Genomic DNA, 24,286 nt, shown 5'->3' on the forward strand with positions numbered 1-24,286 from the left:
AGCCCACTTGTGCAGCTGCAATAGGCACTATAGCCCATCACCCTGACCCCCCCTTCCCCCCGCTGCCTCCCTGGGCTCCCCCCCCACCCCCAGCTGCCCCCCCATTGCCCCCGCACCTCCCTGTCTCTTCCCCCCCCCCCCCCCAGTGGCCTGAACTCCCTTCCAGGGCCTCACACCCCAGGCTTGCCCCGCTCCTTGCCTCTTAACCACCTTGTCCGGAGAGTGGAACCTGCTGTACAGGCACCAGCGCTGAAGGCAGTGCCACTGCCAGCAGCAGCGCAGAAATAAGGATGGCATTCTATGTATTTACATGTCACCCTTACGTCTATGCTGTTACTGGCGTCGGCACTGCTTTCAGAGTGGGGTCCCCAGCCAGCAGCCACCACTCAATGGCTGAGCCTGCAGTCCCAGGGCACCCCTCGGCCATACACCCCTATGGGAAGTGAGGGGCACCTGTGAGTTCCGCAGGGGAAAGCCCTACTGCCTGTACCTCCCTGCCAGGCTGGCAGCATTTCCCCCCCAGATAGCCAGGGGCTCCAGCCTCAAGTTCACCCACACTCACCCCACCCCCCCCAAATAGCCACAGCTCATAGGGTGCAGCAGCAGGGAATGGCCATGAACTCTCCAGCCATCCTGGGAGCTGCCACTTCTAGGGTTGGCCCTGTCACCTCACCCACTGCCTGGCGGTTCTGTTTCACTGCCACCCGCCAGGAGCGCTGAACTCCGGCCCTGGGCGGGAGCCATTGTTAGCTGCCACTCTGTCAACATATAGTTTGGGGTGGCAAACCCTGCCCCCATACCCGCTCCTCATCTCTGCCCATGGCAGACCACCCAGGACAGTGTCACAGCCCATTTTTGGGCCACAGCCCAGGAACTCCTGGCTTAAGGCGATTCCACATCCCTAATGAAGGGTTTCCAAAACCACCAGTAATCACTGAGTGAATGGTCAGTTTTGCATCCTCCAGAAGTAGCCCAGCCTGTCCTAGTCAGAATGTAATTCCTTCAGTCATGCACCCTCAGGTATGGCAGACACAAAAGAGGGGTGAAAGACTTGCTCTTGGAAGTACATAGAACAGAGGTTCTCAAAAAAATTTTTTTTTCCACCGACCATTTGCAAATAGCTGAGGGTCTCGGCAGACCACTTAACGATCTTTCCAAATGTTGTTTGTATCATTAGCTAACTATTGTAAAGCACTTTGGATAAAAACGCTGTATTAAAAAAACAATTTTTTTTTGTTCTGCAAATAAAAGCACACAACTCATATTTTAATATCAGTACTCTTACCTTTCTAATGCAATGGATGTCCCCTCTCTCCCCTGCTGCAGTAGCCCCCAAGCTGAGGCTGGGAAGGAGGGGGCTCTCCCTGGCAGCTGCAGCCCTGGAGTTGGGGAAAGTCTCCTCTTTCTCCGACCACTGCAGCCCTGCACATCCAATTCCCCCCAACCCCTCTTCTCACCCTACTGCTCCCTCCCACCTACCCCCTAATTCCCCCCCAAGGCCACCACCTCACCTTACATGTGCATCTTCTTCAAGGTCCAGGCACCTAATTAGTGGAACCATGCCGGTGTGACTCCACTGATTAGGTGGGTGGCCCTTCATTCTCTCATGCGGCTGACCAGGTGCGCATCTTAGAGCGAACTATCCGCGGACCACCTGAATGGAGCTCGCGGACCACTGGTGGTCAACAGACCAGTTTGAGAACCTCTGGCATAGAGGGTTTGGATAAACAGGACCAAATTTCCACTCAAGAACCCTTACTGAAACTGGCTAGTTCTTTACTGGAAATTAGCTGCTTTAATCTGTGTAGTCTAGACCAGTGGTTCTCAAACTAGGGCCGCGGCTTGTTCAGGGAAAGCCCCTGGCGGGCCGGGCCGGTTTGTTCACCTGCCGCATCTGCAGGTTCGGCCGATTGCAGTTCCCACTGGCTGCGGTTCACTGCTCCAGACCAATGGGGGCTGCAGGAAGTGGCGCAGGCCAAGGGACGTGCTGGCCGCCCTTCCTGCAGCCCCCATTGGCCTGGAGCAGCGAACCGCGGCCAGTGGGAGCCACGATCGGCCGGACCTGCGGACGCGGCAGGTAAACAAACCAGCCCGGCCCGCCAGGGGCTTTCCCTGAACAAGCCGCGGCCTTAGTTTGAGAACCACTGTATTAGAGTGAAAATACTCTGTTTGCTTATGTGTGTCTAGAATTCAAGCAACAACCCCACAATCACAGCAAAATTGAGATCCATTCCATTATCAACTCAGATCAGATACCTCAATTATTGTTTCCTTTGGGTCATAAGGGGCTTGCTTGCAATGCAACTGATTGCTATCTGGAAGACACCTGAGAACTAGACAAGCCTTGGGTTTGTCATCATTACTATTAGGATTAAAAAAACAACAACAAAAAAAACAACCTCCTTCAGTTTCCACATGCACAGGGATTCGATCCTGCTGCTGTTATTTATAAGCACAAATGCATTAGTCGTAGAACTTATGGAACTTTTCACACACAAGTGAAGGTAGTAAGAAACATATTAAAAAATAAGAACCATCACTGGTTTTGCGCTGAAGGAATGGAGCAATGTATATCAAGTTTGGAGCATGACATTTTGCTGCTTACTAAAGATTTTGACCAAGGAGCACTAGTGTCTTAGATAAAAATCCTATCTGTGAGAACTGGCAAGTCTTAGTTTCAATGAAACAGTCGTCATCCTATAAAAAGCTTTTATTATTACGTTGTACTGAAAGTTAAATTTAACTCAAACAAATTTTATGGCTACATATCAAATCCAAAACCCAGTGTAACTAAAATAATGATTAGTTCGATATGAATACCATAAGGCACAAGTTCAAGTATTAGTGTAACAAGTATCCTTGGAAACACACAATTCTTTTGTCACAGGTTTGGTTAACTGCCATCAAATTTTAAAAATACAAGTTTTCCATAGTTAAGCTTTTCTGGCTGATGAACACAGATCTGCTTTCCAGTGGACATTTAAAACAGTTGCAGAACCATTTTAAACAAAGTTTATATAAATCAAAGTTACATTATGACATGATTATGGGGTAAGATAGATGAAGAGCTAAGATCTTTCTGTAGGACCCAAGCAGTACATAGTTGCCCTATGATTCTACTGTGACAGTTCATCTGTTAATACAGACAAAAGTAACTTTCATGTAACATTCATAGCAAACAGATTACACTATTCACATCTCTGCCTTTGGAAATAAGCTTATCAACTTAAAGGGGCACCACTCCATTAAGTTATAGGCTTTTTATATTACACTACTATAATACCCTCTTGGAAACCGTACAATTAAAAAGGTTTCCTTATTAATTTTGTCCTTTCAGATTTGGCAAACCTTGATTTTTATCAGTATTTAGAAATGAGCTGAAATTAATCATTGTTATTCATCAGTATCTGTGCAACTCAAAGTAGTATTTTTCCAGCAAGAGCGCATAACAAATTATATGTGGGTCCTACAAATGGCTTTTCTTTTTAAATTTCTTGGCAACAGTGTTATGTATATTAAAAAGTTGAATCAAAGAAACCACTTCAGACTGAAACAACTATTGTAAAGGTCAAAACCTAAACTAATTAGGTCAAAACCTAAACTGAGTTGTCCTTTCAACATAAGCAGCTATTCTTTTCTTCCCACTTGCCCACGCAGAGGTCTGTAATTATAAGGTGTTCTTTTAAGAAATGCTTCATTCAGAATGGGAAGACTTATATGAAAGCTATTTTTCAGCAATGTGGGTTATAAAGAACTGAAACCCAGAGTAACTCTGAACGCGTATCAGTTCATTGTATTTATCAGACTCTGTTTAAAATACAATTTGTACCTATCTCACTGCTCTGATCTTTGTTTGCAAACAAAATAATTTTATACTGTTTAGGGTACCTAAACTGCTACATGCTCTAGTCTATGCAGAAAACTCACTAAGTTTATTTTTTTAAAAACACCCAAAACCATGATTTTGTCTATCTGTGTTGTTCCAACTACAAAAAGCTGAATTATAAAAATGCTAATATACACAACCTAATATCCAGCAGGATGTTCCACTTTACACCACAGGTTGAAGGAAATAGTAAAGGTTAAGAAACTAGAAAAACCAAATCCAAAAGCTTCAAAACAAGCTAGTTTTAGTCTGGATGTTTTTCTTTGTTTTAAAAAGATGCAATTGTCTGATAAACTAAGGAAGGTCATACACATGACCAGCATCTGCAGTAGGTCACTTCCTTATTTCCCAGTCTCCCATCCCCTCACAAAATATCTCTCTATCTATCTCTATCTGTATTTATATAAACAAAATGGTTTTAGATCAAATATATGAACATTTCTTTTGCACACAGTCATGAGGCTGGAAGGCAGCTAGACGCTAGCATTCAGTTTCTTTGCTGTCCACTCGATTTTGGCGCTGTAGTTTAAAGGATGATGCTTTCTCGCTCCTAGTGACAGGATGGTCTGTAAGATCCTCAAAAGATTTAGCAGCTGAGCTGCTATTTGGGAAAGGGTCCTTCTCAAAGCAATCTTCATCAACATGAGAGTCAGTACTTGGGTCCTCCTGAATAGTGTCCATTCTTTGGTGGTCCAGTTTTGGTGCTGCAGCTACTACAGGCATTGCTGTGATGGGCTGCAGTGGCTGGTGTCGGCTTGTTGACTGGGCAGTAGGAAATGGCTTGACAATTCGAACAGATGCTGAGTCCATACTACTGAGCATCTCCACATTCTGCAAGACACAAGCAGCTCAGTCAGGTGGGGGTGGGAATTTTTTTCTAATTTGGAATTCAATTTTGGTTAATTGTCCCTTCACATGGAGAGCAGAAAAAAAAAAAAAATAACCCACATTCCTTTTGGAGTCTGGATACTTGGGGAGGAGAAAGTTACAGTAATTCATAAATAGAAGTGGTCACCTGATTGCTTTGGGCAGCCTTCCTGAAAGAAGAGAAGCTTTAGAGTTCAAGGCAACACATTTTGATGTTACCTTACGCTGGTCAAGTCTAAACCCAAATAGTTGGCCTTTTGTCTAATTCAGCTGATCATTCTTGTAAATTATGAATTATTACATGCTAGCATTGACTTTATAAGACTAGCTAAGTTAAACATTAAATATCCTTTCAGCTAGGGTTCGTGCAGGTTCTAGTCCGCTGCCACTCCTGTTCAATGTGAAGCGGTTCAGGGAGGCAGTGTGAGCTGGTGTCTCTCCAATATGCAGTTTATGCCTCTATTTCACTGGAACCAATTGATGCAACTACAAAGACTGGCAGAAGTGATGCCAAATGCCCTCAGCTGATAGGCCCCACCTTTTGATAGTCAAGTTTACAATCTAGAGGGTTATCTTTGTAACTTAGCTGTTCTGATGTGTCCAGGGGCAGCCATGGCTGTAGATTTATAGATTTTGAAGGCCAGAAAGAACCATTATGATTATCTAGATTGACCTCCTGTGTAACACAGTCCACAGGACCTCCCTGAATTAAATCCTGCTTCAAGTCCAATAGCTGTAGCAGGAAAAGCAGCAGATCTTTTAGAAAAATATGCAATCCTAATGTAAAGATTTCCAGTTATGAAGACTCCATCACAACCCCTGGTAACTGTTCCAATGGTTAATAAAGGGGGAGGGGGCACGGAGAGGTGAAGAGATTTGTCCAAGGTCACACTGCAGATCAGTGGTAAAGTCAGAAAGAGAACCCAGACATCAGAGTCCCAGTCCAGTACCTTACGCACTGGCCATGGTGCCAGGAGTGTTTTTGATTTACTTTGGTTTAGACAAAAGATTGTGCCCTTGCTATCTTGAGAGTGCAAGGTCACAATTGTGCTACTGGGGCTGCAATTTAAGACCACTCTAACGGCAACTGGTGCAGAATGTATTGCACATTAAGCAGTGTTTCTTGCAGGGGGGCACATTACATCTCTGCTGTGCCACTGTACCAGCTTCCAAAATGTTTCCAGATAGAGGTTAAGGTATAAAGATGAGATGATTTGGGCCATGTTGTCTGAGACCTGCTGCTTTCACTACATACTTTGGCAGTTGATATGCTCAAGCTAATAGCATGTTGGTTTACTTATGAGGGGGGCTGGAGGCAGGGATTTCTCAGTAAGGAGTCCTTGATTCTGGCATATGCTTCCCCCACTGGTTTACAAGATCTCACATTTATTGACCCCCAGGATCGTTCCTCAAGGCCTGTTCTGCAGATTAAATGAATGGTGGAGAGGGGTTTTTGTTACATCTGGGAGGGTTCTAATGTTAACAGATCAGGTTGTCTGTTCATTTTATTAATGAAGATTGTACATGCGCCCAAAGCACTGGACACTGTGCTTACACTGAAATAAAAATGAGAGTGTTGGGGTTACTAGGCCTGCCTAAGCCAGAGTTCTTCCATGTTTAAATTCTGTCCTTCCATGTTTAACTCTGATCGACCTTAACAACCAAGGACAGGTATTGGAATGTGTAAATAGCTAGTTAGCAATTACGACCTTGCTCATTTCAGGTACCAAACAATAATGATGAGGTTTGCATGTTTCTAGCTGAGGAAGGGGTAATAAACTAAGGGTAAACAGGACCAAATAACTGTTTAGAGAGAAGTTACTAACAAGCTAGATTTATAGCCCTAGAATGATTTAGTTGCTTAAATGTATAAACATGTCTTTGGTAGAAAAGGGAGGAGGAGTGGGGGGTGGTGGTGGGGGGGTTAGTTGTAAAATGTATAAAGAAGAGAGAAACTGTTTTTGCTGGTGTGCTCGATTTGAGACTTGCCTGTCTCCTTGCACCACTTTGAGATCTCAAATAAACTTTGATTGTTTCTCCACCCCGGTATGTTTATTGGCGTGAAGCACTCCAGGCACCGAACCTCACTGTTGCTATCCTCAGGCCCCTGTGCCGGCAACAAGAGGGTCTTGGAATGGGCTACAACTATATAGGTACTTATATGGCCTGCATCACCAGAGTATGAACTAGCAGGAAGTGTCACTGCCTGAAAAGTGACAGACCCTTCAGCCCTGTAACAGAAGTTCAAGTGACAAACTGGAAGCAGCCCAAGGATCACAGTGTGAGAATCTACAGTTTCAGCTGGAACATCCAGCTGCTAAAAGGATATTCTGTTACTAAAAGGCCACTTTGCAAGGAATAACTAATTCACTAGGTAGAGACTTTTCCGCTACTGCTGAAGTCATCAGATTAATACTTCTGCCTCTGGAAACTCCGTTTTATTTGCATCACTTGGCCTAGGGACAAGTGGTCAGTGGTTGAGACTTGCTGAGCACACACCCAGACAGGAACTTGAACGCAGACACTTGTCACAGGACACACAGCTTTGCAGAACAAAGCAGCTTCCTGCATAAGATGCCATGGCTAGCACTCAGGAGCAAGTGCACCTTCAGCAAGATAAACTCGTCACCACTCAGACGCGAAAAGCAAAAGCCACAATGTTTCATTTAAGCAAAACTAACATTCCTTCTAGAAGAAAAAAACTTAACCATAAAACACCCAACTTCTGTTTCATCTGGCAGAGTTTCTGTGCAGAAGACACCATGGCTTTCTTTGAGGATTACTCCACAAATGTCTTTCAAGATCATTTTTTTCTAACAAACACTACATTCCAAAATTAGCTCTCTGCTAACATACAGTTAAAATAATTACTGTTCCTTGAAAGCAGCAAACTTACACTGGGACAAAATAGAGATTTTGTGTTCTCTTCATACTGTTTATCCAATTTCTTGTCCTATAAAGAAAACAAACCAGACAGTCAGTCCTATATTGTTTGCTGACCAGATGAAGACACATTCTTTTCCCCTCACAGCCCATTACACTCCCAGCCTCAAACTGCAGCCAGCTGATTCCCCTTCCATAGATAGCCAAGATTACCTCAGCAGGGAAGAGAAAAAGTAGTAGAGAGAGAGGCTCCCTTGCAATTAACACATGCAGTGACTCCTGTACAAGAAACCACCCTTATTCGAGAACCTCCCATCTGGAGACTGTGCCAAAGTATCCTAGGCACCACCGTAATACAAATAATAATAATATTCCCCAAATGACCAAGTTCCCAGTTCTGTTTAAGCAACTGATTTTTGTCGGTTCCTTGAGTAGGCAATTAACACCTGTACATGTATTTGAAATACTAGGAAAGGTTTGCAGCAAAATGTAGAATTCTACAGTATTCATTGCCGCTTCCTCCCAACGAGTGCAAATGCCAATTTCTGGGGGTTGTTTAATTCCCTGCTGACAGGGCCAAGTTATTTATCCCAGAATGGGCTGACTTTCAGTGGTTCTGCTTTCTAATGTAAGCTGAGGAGTTCTTAGGAAACAGTTGTTTTGGCGACTGAGGTGAGACTTTGCCATACCTGATGTGATCTAACAGACTCAGGGTTAAATTATTCTGTTTGCTACAGCAGGCAACTTCAGCTTCTCTGCTGAGGCTAGAGCCTATGATTCCAAGCACAGTGCCAGCACTCACAATGAAGATGATCATCATCTATTATGTAATTCTAGTAGCACTGGCTAGCCAAAATAAACAACCCCAAATTAACTTTTCTCCACTGATGCAATCTTCTTATGTTAACAGGAAGTAGTTCAGTGTTCTAGTAACATTAGGGTTCATTACAAAGGGCCTACAGAAGTTAGTGGGAGTTTAACCTGCTTAAGGAATGGTGATAGGTCCCAAATAGTAACAGTTTTACCTTTATGGGCTGTTATCTGCTAAAAACTTACCCCCTGGATCTTTGCCATTACACGTATGAATAAGTTCCGCCTACAATATGATCAAACTGGTAAGTCACATTAAAGTAGGTTTACTCACCACAAAATGGACAAGAATACTCAGAGGAATCCAAAATAGCAAGGAAAACACAAGTACGGAGCCCACTATATTGTCTGCAAGGAATTTCCCTGTAAACAATCAAGTCCAAACCAATTAGTTATATGCCAAAGACAACAGACAAACGCTGTGTATGTACATAAATATAGGTCCTGATTCTGCCATCTTTACTCCTGTGAGTAACCCTACTAAAGTCACAGGATTGCTCAGATGCATAAGGGCTGCAGGATTGGGCCCATATAAAATATCTGTTCAGAAAGTTAAACCTCAAAGACGCTTAAAGTCACAAATCCTTTTCTCTGCCTCCTTTAACTCTTTAGTACTAGATGTCTCCCAATATTTCACATTAGCAGGCTGGGTGCGCTTAGTTCTCCAAGGCATATCTTTCATTACAGTGAGCCCCCTCACATGCCAATTCACAACTGTGATCTCATGAGGCAAATAACAAAAACACATGCCTACTCTATTACTATGCTTACTTCCAAATATCAAGACAATACTTCTGTTTGAAGTTACTAAGTAGTTTTAATATTAAACACCTGGAAAACTGCAGTTCTTAGATCTTATAAGACTTTAGTCCAGAAGACTGAAAGCCATACAATCACCCTGCAGATAACATGGCATTTACCTTGAACTTATACTGTCTGTTACCCTATCATTACAGAATCATGTAATTGATATCTTCTGATATGGTTACAACATAGTGAGGAGAGCCGTTATACCAGGACATACCTCCATGCTTTGTGTTGTAAGGTGCAAGATTAGTAACAACATAGATCCAACCACCTGAGGAGCGTGTGGATTCAGTATAACCAACCACCTTGCAGTGCGTTACTTTATACTGTGATATTTATTAACTGAAAATTCCTCACCCTGTCTACCTTGAAATCCCTCTTTAAAGATTCATTTAACTGTGCTGCCTATAAGCAAGTCTAGGTGACTGGTATATAAATCACCTATTGTTACTCCTTTTCCTCTGACCTCTGTCTACTGATTTGTCTTTAAATTGAAGGCTTCTTGGAGCAGAACCATCCTTCTTAAATGCTTGGAAATAATAATAATGGAGCAGGAAATGCAAGAAAACTAACTGTAGCTTTAAAGATTTAGAAGGAGACATCAATATTTTCAGTTCTAACATGATGCACTAAGTGACATTAGAAAGACAACATCTACCCAGTCCCACCTTCTGAGATATGAACAGTGATTTGTGGGAGGTCAAGCCATCCATGAGTCCCCACCTGGCCCACACACAGTAAGAACAGTCATCCGCCAATCTGATTCTTTTCACAGTGCCTTCAGGGTAGAGGTAGTTGGGAATGTAGGTACCTCAGCAAATTAAAAAAAAAAAAAAAAAGTTGGATTACTTAACTTACCAAAAGTATTGATGCTAAGCTGATCGATGAAATCCCAAAATCGTTCAATCACATCCTGCACTTGCTTCTCACATTTGCCCTGCAAAAGTAAACATTTATTTCAAAGAATGATCTTATATTACTTAAGCCCTAACCATCCTGGTCACAGGGCATGAAAAGGACGTAATACGAAACAGAACTACACAGTCAAAATGTATTTTGCATAGTTTAGAGACATATTTATACCATTTTTCAATGGCTGTGGTCCATTTCTGACTAGCTACAGTGACTTCTCTGAGGAAAGTCTCCGTTTTGATTTGCTTGTTTAAAAAGAGCTCTTAGAATCTAATTGTAACTTAAACCCATTAAAGCAGAGCAAGGTTTGACTGAGGTTAGTTAGTGCCTGTACAAAGCTTAGGAGGCCGAGGGTTAAATTCTCAAAAGTGACTTTGGCACTTAGACAGCCTAATTCTCACTGAAAGTCAATGGGACTAAGGAGTTTAGGCATCTAAGTCTCCTTTGAAAACATTACCCCTTGAATTTGATAGAAATACTAAATATTCTTCTACTCAGATCCTTGCATCATATGCATCTCCACCAATTTCCTCTCCCAAAACAGCTACTACAGCTATACAGTGTATAGGGAGATGTCACTGTTCAGCAGCAGGTTAGGTCTTGGGCTGACTTGGGAGAGGAAATGGGTGGTGACAAATGGAGAGATTTTCGTCATTTGCTCATCTGTTTATCAATCTCCTCCACTGAAGCATCAAGCCATTGCCATCCTTACAGGGGAATGAAATATTCATGTTGTTGGTCTTCTGAGGAAAAGCCAGGCACGTTTGTGAAACTATTAAAAAAAAAAAAAAAAAGCTGGGACCTGATGCTGAGCACCCAGCATTCCTAACGCCCTTGGGAAATGGGGGGCACACGGCATCTTTCCAGATCAGGAGCTTAAGCAAAAAATATTTCAAGATTTTGAAACAAGAGCACTCCAGAAGTCCAATGACTAACTTTTTCAACCACTGCTTCACAACTTTAAATGGGATTCCATGGGGCCCCTTCAGGTGTTGTATATTACTCCTGACCATTACTCCTGGGTGTCTGTGTTGGTTTCTTCGCTTTCCATAGCTTTTCTACATTACCAACCCTGATCCCCTCTACAAACAACAACAGCGCTCACTCACAGTCATTTATTTTCTTTCTATTCAAACTACACGCATGGTGAATCTTATCCCATCAGCTCCACTGATAAAGAAGCTCTGCTCTTGAAATACAAGGGTCTTTAAAATGGGCTTGGGATTCAAAATAAATAAATAAAAATCAAAACTCCAGTGTTACCCGTCTATATGGCAGGGTCCAGGAACGCAGAAACGCCTTGCACGGGGATTGCTTTTACTGATGTCACTGGAGTTTGTGCAACAACTGCAGAATCAACCCCACAACATGCAATGCTTAGGGAAAGACCAGGGCTGGCTTTTGGTAGTGCTACACTGTCCGTGGCACCATTACAAAAGAGCAGTGCACAAGAGAAAGTCAATCACGTATGAATAAGAAGGGCACATATGGAGATGCATGGTGCCCTGTACAAGGGATTTCCTCCTCCACTGCCCCTGAAAAAATGAGATTTCATTTCAGTAGCAGAAGGGCTGTTCAGCAGAGCAGGTCTAGGGCTACTCTAATGTATGAACAAGCAAGAGGAAACAGGTTACATGAAGGGGAAAGGCTCCCGGTGTTTTAGCTAGAAAGCCTATTCTTCCATAAATAGAATGCTTGGGGCATCTAGCTCCCAGGAACACTCACATTCATGTCACAGAATCCCACAGTGCAGGGCTTTCCTTTCCGTAAGTACAGGAACTGCTGGCTGGCATCGACGTACGGACTGCACTTGCCATGCTCATCCCTACAGCAAACCTTGCAGGAATTGTCCGTTTCTAAAATAAAAGCAGCAAACTGTTTGTTTTTCCCCGACTCTTGTGGTTATTTTCAATCCATAACCAAGAGTTTCTGAGCATGGAGGGGACTGCTTCCTGGTCCTCTTGCTGACCATGCCCCTTCCCAGCAGACGGTGTGGGGAACGGAGGATTGCGTAGTCTCTAGCCACACAAAGAAGCTTCTTGAGCTGCTCAGAATACCCAGAGCCTGAAGCTTGGCAAGACGCTCCATGCAACAAAGTGGAAGCTCTTAGCCTTTTTCTGTTCAGCTCTGGAAGTTAAATTACTGCAGCCTTCAGATGTCAAGGGCAGGTGAAGGGTTTCAAAGGCATCTGAGCCCTGGTTCACATCTATGTGCAAATGACATTTTAAAAGCTTCCTACTGGCCTCAGTCAAACTTCTGAGCAGGCATCTGGAGATGGGAAGAGCAGCCACAGCCTGAACAATGAGGGAAGAGGTGCAGGGGTCTGAGCTACAGGGATTCTTTGATCTTTGCCCCTGGATTGTACAGAGCCTGGAAAGGGGGAGAGGAAAGTGTGGGTGTGGGGGGTGGGGGAGAGAGACTGTATTTCTAAGGGTCTATAACCGACACATGCATGAGGGAATTCTTTCCATTAGCCCAAACTTGCCCTTCACATCCTCCAAACACTCCCTTCCCCTTCCTCCCGTCCCTAGCCCCTCTGTCTAAAACAGTGGCAGTTGCTGATGGGCTGGGAAGAGCTGGCTGGTCACATGGTGCTACCTTTCCTTCTGGTTTCCAACTGCTACATCACATTAAAGACCTTTAATGTATCATTGGGTAGGTCTACACTGCAATAAAAACCCACAGCACCGATTCTCAGAGTCCAGATCAGCTGACTCAGGCTCGTGAGGTTCAGGGCTTGCAGGGTTAAAAATAGCAGTGCAGACGTCCAGTCTCGGGCTGGAGCCCAGGATCTGAGACCCGCACCCCACTCACAGGATCTCCGACCCCAGACTCCAATCCTAGCCTGAATGTCTATACTGCAATTTTATAGCCCCGCAACCAAGCCCGTGTCAGCTGACCTGGGCCAGCCACGGCTGGGCCACGGGGTCATTTACTGCAGTGTAGATATACCCGTAGTTATTCTCCTCAAGTGCTCTTTCTGCGTAGGCAACTGGTGTAGCTGCCACAGGATATGGCTTCTGCTACAGCCCTCGGCTGGAGCTGCACTGGCAATTCTGTTCTCAGTGCAGCTGGAGAAGCAGCCTCCCGCTGCCTATCAGACATTCCTTTCCCAGCCTGCCTTGCTGGGGCCAAGGGGAAGTGTAGACATCTCTACCACCCAGAGAGCCCCAGCGTATCAGCTTCATCTATAACCCTGGCTGTTTGCTTTGATGGCTCCAGCCCAGATGTCAGAGCAGCTTCCTCAGCCCCTCCTCAAACAGGAAACGAAAGTAAGGGCTGAAAGACAAAAACTTCAGCCTCGGACTTTTTGAGGTGTTTTTGTTTGTTTGTCTGAAACCCTGATCTGGGGTCCAAGGACCCATCCACTGATAGCATGGCTCTCATCTAGGTTACAGATTAACTGTGCTCATCGGGGCCTTAACAAGACATGTGGCTCGGGAAAGCTGGCGATCCTATTTTGCTCACCATTACAGGCACATGACTGCAGTTTCTTCTCCCTCATGCAGAATGGAACACATTCTCCATCTTTGCACTTGCCCAAATCCACGCAGATAGTGTCATCCGGCGCATTCCCAGGGGGCGGGCAATCACTGCTGTTCCCTACAGACACAGGCATTTAGAAGGGATGGCTGCTTTAGTACACACAGGGTTGGTAAAGGCACACATCATTCTCCCTGTGCTGGAGAGGAGACTGAGCCACAGATGCTCATTATATAGCGACTCCCAATAGCCCATTCTTGGAGCGAGACTCTAGTCACCCTTAGTGGGCTGCTGCAAGCACTCTGAGGAGCAGCAGTACATCTGGCAGATGTCTAGAAGGAAGGGGACCACAGGGAGGAGGGGAATGAAAAAAACTGGCTCATAGTATTCAGATACTGCGATAATTCCTAATTAGACAAAATGCACAAAATGGTAAGCAGCCCTCTCAGGATTAGCCAGCCTTCAGCCAGGAAAGGCGACTGTCTGGGCTGATTCCTCATCTTCAAGCAGAGTTGCTATCAGATGCTGGAGGAGGCAGAAAAAGGAAGTGAGCAGCTGGTGGGGAAGCAGAGGTTAAAGCAAAGTCACCCTGCCAAAGCAAGATTCAGGAGCACACTTTATGCCTCAGAATGGTGCTTTTTTCTCTTCTTTTTTTTGTTTTTGTTTTTTTAATTTAAAAGGCAAGTACACCATTTCCCAGGTCCCCCGCAGGTGCGGAGAGCAGAACAATTCTTAGACAGCTAAACAACTAGTTTGCAGGACAGAGTTTCTTGGAGCTTAACTGAACTCTAAAAGTAAACATACAAGTTGCATAAAAGGCAGCAAAAGCTAGTAAAACAGAGGCCCTGTGCCTGCAGCATTCAGTTGCACATGTAAGGGAAACATAACAATGGCATACCAGTGCAATAAGACTCTCCTTTACAAGTAGCATTTATGGCTTCCTGGCATTTCTTCTGAGCGCTTTCAAACTGGCAACCTTTACAACAGGGGCTGTTCCGATCACTGTGAGAAGAGTAGAAGGAGAGGAGGAATATTAGGCTACTCAAGAAATAAATAAGTGCTAACATTAAGAGCGTGACAAACTCATGGAAGCACATATACTTCTCCTCTTAGAGCTCTGCCTATCAGATATATTTGTCCCTCATTTTCTGAAGTGTGCTGAAGAATGGGTTACATAAGCACACGTACAACATTACACACAGAGAGGGAGAGTGGGCCCCTCGACAAGGCACTAGACAGACTCAGGACATATGGGTTCTTTTCCTGCCTCTGCCACTGACCTGCTGGGTGACCCTGGTCAGGTCCCTTCACATCTCTCTGTGCCCGTTTCCCTTCCCACCCTTTGTCAGTCTTGTCTAGTTGGACTATGCTTTTCAGGGCAAGGACCGTTTCTTATGGTGTGTGTACAGCACGTAATACAAGGCCCCCTAGGCACTACTGCAATGCAAATATTTAAAAATCCACACTCGTGAGTAAAGTTACAAATGAACTCTATGCTAGGAAAGGACTAAACTTTCATGTCTCATCCAAAACCAAAATGACTAAAGCACAATTCCTCCAGTGTAAATGGGAGCAGATCTGGACTCTGTGTGCAGATTGGACAGTAAGACAGAGCTCAGTTACCATAGTCACTGTCCAGCTTGCACACTAGGTGTTGCTAGGGTCCTGGATAACGTATGACCACGGGTTTAGACTGCCTTGCAATGCACATGCAGAAGGAGCAGTGTTAAGGTTGCACAGGGAACCTTAATATTGGCACTTTCTGACTTTTGAGTGCTGCAATTGACATCTTTTTTTGGGTATAGAATTTACTATTACACTGCATTGATGTGCAGTTCCTAGCAAAGCAATGGAACAAAGTATTCTCACTACTACTGCATGAATTAACACCAAGGCTACCAAGTAATAGCATGCACCAAAGCTCTCTCCTGGAATCTTAACTCTCCCAAGGCTCATTTGCCCAGTAGGGAAAGTCTCAAAGTACTAGAGCCAGGGTCCAGAAGAGTGCATTTTGCTGCACTGCAAACAAGTTTTTGACCCAGCCCCATATTCCCTTCCCCTCCCAACCAAGGCTGTGGCTTTAACATCTCTTACCTGCACTTGGCATTTTGTTTCAGTTTACATTCAGCAGAGCAGCAGGGATCAGCATGCCTGTTTAAAAGGCCAGGATCGCATTCCTCACCTTCATCCACTCTGGAGTTCCCACATACTTGATTGTTGCGCTCTTTGAAACATTCCTGGGCCTTGCTCTGAATGGTCTTACAGATGGATTGTTTACTGCAGCTTGAGAACATCTAAAGAATCATGAGCGGAAAGAGTAACACTGAGAAGGAGTGCATCATTCCCTCTCACCAGAATACATCCAAGACTGACACCATCACCCACCTGACCCCCAATTCTGATGTTTTAAGAAACATTTATTCTATTTACAATGCCACTGTGATACCTTGAGAAAACATAACAGAAAATAGTAGCCTGTGTTGAAAAACTGCTTTGTTACATTGTGATTAACACCTATCCAAACACACATGCACAGCACTCCATGACCAACTCTTGGGAGGGGTTCCAAGACCAAACCCAATCCTTCTGCTAGCACTGGGGGTTCAGGTGGAGCAATACATCCCAAGAAATAGTCATGAAGTTGCCAAAATGGGGATAGACTTTTCTGACCCTGGTTGTAAGCTTCTGCAGAGCTGCTGGTAACCTTAGGCTAGTCATTCATTTGATATCTGTTTTTCCATCTGTAAAATAGGGATAATACCAAGTCCTCAAGGGTGTTATGATGTTTATAAGATGAACGGAGACGAGTATGTTTTAACTCAGTGACTGGGCTAACCACTAGAGAGAGACATGACGGCAGTGACCAACAGCTTACTGTTCAGAAGCCTGTGTTCTGGTGCTGAAGATCCAAGCTGGATTCCTGCTGACAACAGCGATATCAGGAAGTATAGGCAGCCACAGTTTGTTACAAAATATCACCCTAGTAGGGACTGAATGCCTGTAGATCTCAGGCATTTGGGAGAAACTTATCTAACACTGGGACTAATAATAATAGTTAATGAATATGTCTCCCTCTAGTGGCTGTTCAAGCAATTAAGCACCTATTAAATACAGGCTAAAGGAGTGCACCTTAGCTAAGCAGATAGGACTTGTGTTTTTGGGGTAGAAGGTTCTGGGTCAGTCCTTGTTGACTGCAGTGGGATAGTAGAAGTTAAAGTAAATTTACCTTATTGTTTTCATGATCGCCACTCACAGCAATTGGATACATAACATATTTCCCTCCCTGGTCTTCAGTGGGGGCACATTCCGGCAGACTGTCTGGATCATGCTCTGCTCCAAAGTTGTGTCCCAGTTCATGAGTAGTAACCAAGTCTGCTTCCTTGTTCGAAACCAAGAAAACACATCTAAAGTCAATAGCAACATGCAGTGGGGGTCTAAGTAATTCCAGATCATTAGATCTTTAGAGATGCACTTCATTAGGAAACAGTTCTTTGGTTAAACATCTAAGTGCTAAACTGAAGTCAGGGCCTATAAAATTACCAAACTCTTCAGAGCCAACTGCTGGGGCGGGGTTCGGATGCTGCATAGGCATATAAGAGCTCAACATTTGATACACTGAAGTCATTTAAGTCTGAGATTAAGAAAATATTTTCTAAAGAAACGTCATGCCACAAAAATTACACATGTATCACATTTTCATTCAATTCCCCTGGCAATTTGCCTTATTTTTATTGAATAGACAGTGGCCATTAAGAGCCTTAACTAAACTCACATTCTACTGTTTTGGTGCTAGAAAAAAAGCCTAGAAATAATATAGGGTAGGGCTGTCAAGCGATTAAAATAATTAATCCCAATTAATCCCTCTGTTAAACAATAATAGAATACCATTTAAATATTTTTGGATGTTTTTTACATTTTCAAATATACTGATTTCAATTACAACACAGAATACAAAGTGTACAGTGCTCACTTTATATTTATTTTGAATACAAATATTTGCATTGTAAAAAACAAAAGAAATACTGTAGTATTTTTCAATTCCCCCATTACAAGTACTATAGTGCAATCTCGATCATGAAAGTTGAATTTACAAATGTAGAATTATGTATATAAAAAACTGCATCCAAAAATAAAACGATGTAAAACTTTAGAGCCTACAAGTCCACTTAGTCCTACTTCTTGTTCAGCCAATCACTCAGATGCGCTGTACAAATTTATTTATATTTACAGGAGATAATGCTGCCTGCTTCTTGTTTACAATGTCACCTGAAAGTGAAAATGGGCATTCACATGGCACTGTTGTGGCTAGCGTCACAAGATGCGCTAAAGATTCATATGTCCCTTCATGCTTCAACCACCATTCCAGAGGACATACTGATGACAGGTTCTGCTCAATAATTACCCAAAGCAGTGCAGACGGACACACATTCATTTTCATCATCTGAGTCAAATGCCACCAGCAGGTCAATTTTCTTTTTTGATGGTTTGGGTTCTGTAGTTTCCATATCAGAGTGTTGCTCTTTTAAGATTTCTGAAAGCATGCTCCACACCTCGTCCCTCTCAGATTTTGGAAGGCACTTCAGATTCTTAAACCTTGGGTCGAGTGCTGTAGCTATCTTTAGAAATCTCACATTGGTACCCAGAGGTGGCAGGATTGTAGAAATTTTGGTGGTGCTCAGAATCCACCTGCCTCCCCCCAAACTCTGCTCCCCCAAACACCGCCCCCCACCTGCCTAAGGCTCTGGGATGAAGTTTGGGTGGGGGGAGGAGGTCTGGGGTGCAGGCCCTGGGCTGGGGCAGGGGATTAGGGTGCAAGATGGGTGAGAGGTGGGGCTCTGGGAGTTTGGGTGGGGGAGGGGGTCTGGGGTGCAGGCTCTGGGATGGAGTTTGGGTGCTGGGTGCAGGCTCTGGGGGTGCAGGAGGGGGTGAGGGGTGCAGGCTCTGGGGTTTGGGTGCTGGTTCTAGGCTGGGAGAACAGGCTCTGGGAGGGAGTTTGGGGGCTGAAGGGGGGTGCAGGCTCTGGGACTGAGTTTGGGGGCCAAAGGAGGGGTTCAGCCTGGGGGGGGGTGCAGTGCTTACCTGTGGCTCCTAGGCAGGAGTCTCCATGGTGCTCCTACTCCCAGGCATTGCCCCCACAGCTTCCCATTGACCGCAGGGGCACCTGGGGCGGGACACAGACCCACCCCACCCAGGGGCTGCAGGGAGGAGCCAGCAGCCATGTGGAGCAAGCAGGGAGGAAGCCGCTCAGCTCCGCTGCGCCGCCAGTGGTGAGTGGGGGCCCTGTGCTGTTTTAAATGACCTGGGGAACGTGCGGGAGAGGGGGCCAGGGGCGGAAGGCGGGGCCAAGGGAGAAACCCGGCCCCAAACATTGCTGGAGCCAGGCCCTGGGCCAGGAATATTCCTAGTGCCCAGGCACCACGGGCCCATAGGACTCGCCGCCCATGTTGGTACTGTGACAGTGTACCCCATAAGGCTTTATGGGGAGGGGGTGCTTATAAATGTATGTATGACATAACGAATATGTTTTGTGCTGCCTGTGCCATGTAACATATCTCCGTAAGGGTTATGATCTACTATATCTATTCATCCTATTTGTACATATATATCATTTTCTACTCGAGGTTAAGAATATGGGCTGTATGCTTGCCTGATTTCTAAGTAAGCTTTGTGAGGCATTTGGTCAGCTTCTTTAGGAAGGAATTCGCCAGGTTAAGTACCTGATCAGGAGACACTTAGGGAACAATGCATCTTGGAATGCTCCAATCCACATGAGACGTCTTCCTGGAGACATGCAAGATGCCATGTGGACAATGGCGTCGGCCTGCAAAGACTGAGTCATGCAGGGGCATGTGACTTGTCCAGGTGACTCCAAAACTCCATCTTGGAGCTGGACTTTGCATAGGAGGGAGGAGGGGGGTCTCCACCCACAAGAGAGAGTCTATTTAAACCCAGGGGAGACCCCTCCATTTTGTCTTCAGCTGGCTAAAGAAGGAGCCTCTCCACCCCCCCCAGGATACTTGAAGGAGACTGAAACAAAGGACAGTAACTGCAGGGGGTATGAGTGATTGCTGGACCCAGGCTAAAAGGAGATTAGCCTGTAAAAGGGAGCACTCTGGAACTGGTGAGGAAATTATCTGTATTCAGTTTGATTAGGCATAGATTTGCGCATTTTATTTTATTTTGCTTGTGACTTACTTTGTTCTGTCTGTTACTACTTTGAACCACTTAAATCCTACTGTCTGTATTTAATAAAATCACTTTCTATTTAGTAATTCACTCAGAGTATGTATTAATACCTGGGGGAGCAAACAACTGTGCATATCTCTCTATCAGTATTATAGAGGGCGAACAATTTATGAGTTTGCCCTGCATAAACTTTATGCAGGGTAAAACGGATTTATCTGGGTTTAGACCCCATTGGGAGTTGGGCATCTGAGTGCTAAAGACAAGCACACTACTGTGAGCTGTTTTCAGGTAAACTTGCAGCTTTGGGACAAGTGATTCAGACCCTGGGTCTGTGTCTGGAGCCAGACGGGAGTGTCTGGCTCAGCAAGACAGGGTGCTGGAGTCCTGAGCTGGCAGGGAAAACAGAAGCAGGGGTAGTCTTTGCACATCTGGTGGCAGCTCCCAGGGGGGTTTCTGTGATCCAATCCGTCACAGGTACCTTCTTTGCATTTTGTCAAATTTGCAGTGAAAGTGTTCTTGAAACGAACAACATGTGCTGGGTCATCATCCGAGACCGCTATAACATGCAACATATGGCAGAATGCAGGTACAACAGAGCAGGGGACGTACAATTCTCCCCCAAGGAGTTCAGTCACAATTTAATTAACCCTTTTTTTTTTTTTTTTTTTTTAAACGCGTGTCAGCTGGAATGGTGGCCGACGCATGAAGTGGCATACGAATGTTTAACATATCTGGCACGTAAATACCTTGCAATGCTGCTACAAACGTGCCATGCGAATGCCTGTTCTCACTTTCAGGTGATGTTGTAAATAAGAAGCGGGGCAGCATTATCTCCCATAAAATGTAAACAAACTGGCTTGTCTGAGCAATTAGCTGAACAAGAAGTAGGACTGAGTGGACTTGTAGACTCAAGTTTTACATCGGGTGTTTGTTTGGGTTTTTTTGAGTGCAGTTATGTAACAAAAAAAAAATCTACATTTGTGAGTTGCACTTTCACGATAGAGATTGAAGTAGAGTACTTGTATGACATGAATTGAAAAATGCTCTCTCATTTTTACAGTGCAAATATTTGTAATAAAAAATAATATAAAGTGAGCACTGTACTCTTTGTATTCTGTTTTGTAACTGAAATCCATATATTTGAAAATGAAGAAACATCCAAAAATATTTAATAAATTTCAATTGGTATTCTATTGTTTAACAGTGCGATTAAAACTGTGATTAATCACGATTAATTTTTTTGAGTTAATCGTGTAAGAAACTCAGACTGACAAGGATACCAACAAAGAAACAATAGGTGGGGAACACGGGCTGGACACAGTACACCAGGGAAGGGGAAGCTAGGAAGAAGGCAGGTGAGAGAAGTTTGGCAGAATAGCCTTAACTTGTGCTACTCCACAGACACGGCTCCTGCCTGCAAGCACCGCCCCCGCAGCTCCCATTGGCCAGGAACAGGGAACTGTGGCCAATGGGAGCTGCGGGGGCAGTGCCTGCAGAGAGGGGCAAAGCACAGAGCCATGTGCCCCCCACAAGAACCACAGGGATGCGTTGGCCCCTTCTGGGAGCGGCGTGGGGCCGGGGCAGGCAGGAAGTCTGTCTTAGCCCTGTTGCGCCACCGACCGGGAGCTGCTCGAGGTAAGTGCCATCCGGCGGGAGTCTGCACCCCATCCCCCTCCCAGAGCCAGCACTACATATCCCCTCATGCACCCTGTAGCCCCTGCCCCAGCCCTGACCCCCCCCTCCCAGAGCCAGCACCGCGTACCCCTCTCCTGCACCCCAAGCTCCTGCCCCGACCCTGACCCCCCTCCCAGAGCCAGCACCTCAGACCTCCTCCTGCACCCCAACACTGCCACAGTCCTGAGCCCCCTCCTGCACCCAAACTTCCTCCCAGAGCTTGCACCCCTCACCCCCTGCCCCATGCTCAGCCCAGAGCCCCTTCCCACACTCTGAACTCCTCGACCCCAGCCCAGAGCCTGCACCCCCTTCTGAACCCCAACCCGGTGAAAGTGAATGAGGGTGGGGGAGAGTGAGTGACGGGGGGGTGGGGGGGAATGGAGTGAGTGGGGCAGGACTTTGGGGAAGGGGCAGGGCCTCAGGGAAGGGGCGGGATAGATCCTAGGTTGCCCTTAAAGTGATCTTGAGCGTAAAAAGGTTGGAGACCACTGCTGCAGAAGTACAAAAGACCAGAGATGCATGGTTTTTCTTACAACAATCAGCAGTTTGACGTTATTCCACTGCCAATCTACTAGTTTGGTCTTCAGGGTTATTTTGATTTTGGGGGTGGTTCTAAGCACACATTTGGTATGAATTTAGTGCTCACATCTTTGGAGACATATAGTCTTATTTATCAATAGAAGAGGTCAGCACAATCAGAGGCAGAATGTTTCCTTCTCACTGATCCACCAGTGTGTCTGACTAGTTCCATCTCCAGAGCCATCCAGTCCTGGCTCTCTCTGTCAACAAGGATGACAACTATGATGGCATTTTTTGCATCACAGATACCTGTCCGTAGTGACCTGGACTGAGAGCAAACGGTTCTTTTCAGATAGGCATCCAAGAGCCATTCATCTCGCAGTAGTTATAGCACTGAAGAATAACAGCAAAGCACATGTTTAACAAATATGTTCCGTATACCCACATTCAATTTACAGTACCTTTGTGAGGATAGTTTTGCCATAGTTCTTTGTGCTGGTTAAGCCGCTGTTCAAATAGATGTTTTTTTGGGCAGCTTGACTATAATAAGCTATAGAAAGGAAGATGGAAGAAAGTGAAATTCCTCATATATCACAAGAAAAGTAACCAGGCTTTCTACAGATTTTTGTTTGTTTGTTTATTTTTTAAAGAGAAAACCATGTTTAGGAAAACTGAAGATTCTCCCCAGTCTTCTTCTTTGACCTTGTAAATAAATGACTATAACATTACAGCACTCAGAGACTTATAAATGAGTCCCCTTCCCCCAATTTTTGCAGTGGGGAATCTGCAGTCAGAACATAAATAAATGCATGCATTAAAGACTGCCAGGCATTCATATACTCAAGTAATGAGGGACATATAAGTACTTAAGAAATAGGTGTTGGATTCCCTCCCATTGTGAAATTTGGCAGGCCACACCTGTTAAGAGCTGCCTTTCCAGAGCAGCACATGAAGATTTTAGCTGCTCCAAACGGGGCCATGATGGCTTTTACTCAACCCATTAATTCAAGAAACTTGTTTTACCCTATCCTATTCCCCTTTTTGTATGCAGCCTAGGACGCAGCCTTCAGTTCCATTTCTAACTCAGTCACTAGGGAACATTTAAGTGACACACATTATGCCCCCTTCAATCCTTCTACAATTTTCATAACAAAGTACAGATATTCAACCCACAACTGGGGTGGGGGAGAGAGGGAATCTTACCCTTTGGGCAAATTCCACCATGGGTGTTAGGCCTGGGAGATCCAACATAAGCTAGTCCAAGTGTTCCCATATCGAAATCTTGGTACGTAAAGAGATGAGCAAGGCACACAAGAGCTGCTTTCTCAGCTATATCAAAGCTAAATTGCTAAAAGGAAAAAAGCAAGCGTTAGAAAAATCTGTAATATGTATGGCGAAGAAATTCAAAGATGAAAAAAAAATCATTTAACCAGCCAGGCATTTTCCAGCTCCAGTTTCTATTACACTAAATGAAGAAATCTGCTCCATCCCCAGATCAGAGCAGGATAGTTCCTTCATATATTCTAGTACTTAGTCTGGCCTAGTTTTAAATATCTCCTCCTGCCAGAGTATAATCTACAGTGTTAAGATTCTCATTCGTCAGCAACATCTCAATGAAAGGAAAAACTATTATAAGGCCCATCTTTCAAAACAGCAAATGCTTGATAACAGCCAGCATTACAAGATTTCATTACAGAATGCCTTTAAGGACAGTAGGAATTTGCTGCTCCCATTCATGCTGCTGAAAAGGAGCAGAGCTGAATCCAAACTCTAACTTTCTCCTTAGCGTCTCTGTTCAATGTAGGTGGTGATCCAGGGCACACTTTCACTTGTGTTTCAGCAATTTACTGAATCATTTTTCTGGCATCCCAAAACATGCCAGTCACTTCAGAAGAACAAGTATGGAGAGGAGCGCACAATCTTGTGGTGAAATGACACTACCAACGAGGGCAACAGATAGGTGAGTGGGGAGGGAAAAGATAAAGGTGAGGATAAAAATCACATGGATCCTCAGTAAGGCATGTCCACTTCTGGATGGTTGGCGTTTTCTGTTGATGCTCTTTCTTCCCCTAGAACAGTGGTTCCCAAACTTGTTCTGCCGCTTGTGCAGGGAAAGCCCCTGGCAGGCCGGGCCAGTTTGTTTACCTGCCGCGTCCGCAGGTTCAGATGATCGCGGCTCCCAGTGGCCACGGTTCACTG

At 44.8% G+C, this 24,286-nt stretch overlaps 1 protein-coding gene across 1 annotated transcript in view; it reads right to left on the reverse strand.

Annotated features, from left to right (window-relative positions):
- Window positions 1-2,695: 2,695 nt before the first annotated feature.
- The window catches only part of ADAM17 (ADAM metallopeptidase domain 17), a 63,467-nt gene continuing 41,876 nt past the window's right edge, over window positions 2,696-24,286 (reverse strand). Inside the window, exons 9-19 of the mRNA XM_034766485.1 lie at window positions 23,291-23,435; window positions 22,549-22,637; window positions 16,935-17,087; window positions 15,803-16,002; window positions 14,607-14,710; window positions 13,694-13,828; window positions 11,951-12,081; window positions 10,172-10,250; window positions 8,781-8,869; window positions 7,650-7,706; window positions 2,696-4,717 (exon numbers count right to left, since the gene is read on the reverse strand). Of these exons, the coding sequence (XP_034622376.1) occupies window positions 4,367-4,717; window positions 7,650-7,706; window positions 8,781-8,869; window positions 10,172-10,250; window positions 11,951-12,081; window positions 13,694-13,828; window positions 14,607-14,710; window positions 15,803-16,002; window positions 16,935-17,087; window positions 22,549-22,637; window positions 23,291-23,435 (1,533 nt within the window). The 3' untranslated portion in view covers window positions 2,696-4,366. The remainder of the gene's footprint in view (window positions 4,718-7,649; window positions 7,707-8,780; window positions 8,870-10,171; window positions 10,251-11,950; window positions 12,082-13,693; window positions 13,829-14,606; window positions 14,711-15,802; window positions 16,003-16,934; window positions 17,088-22,548; window positions 22,638-23,290; window positions 23,436-24,286) is intronic.

This window comes from Trachemys scripta, chromosome 3 (genome assembly GCF_013100865.1).
Source record: "Trachemys scripta elegans isolate TJP31775 chromosome 3, CAS_Tse_1.0, whole genome shotgun sequence".
Lineage (NCBI taxonomy): Eukaryota > Metazoa > Chordata > Testudines > Emydidae > Trachemys > Trachemys scripta.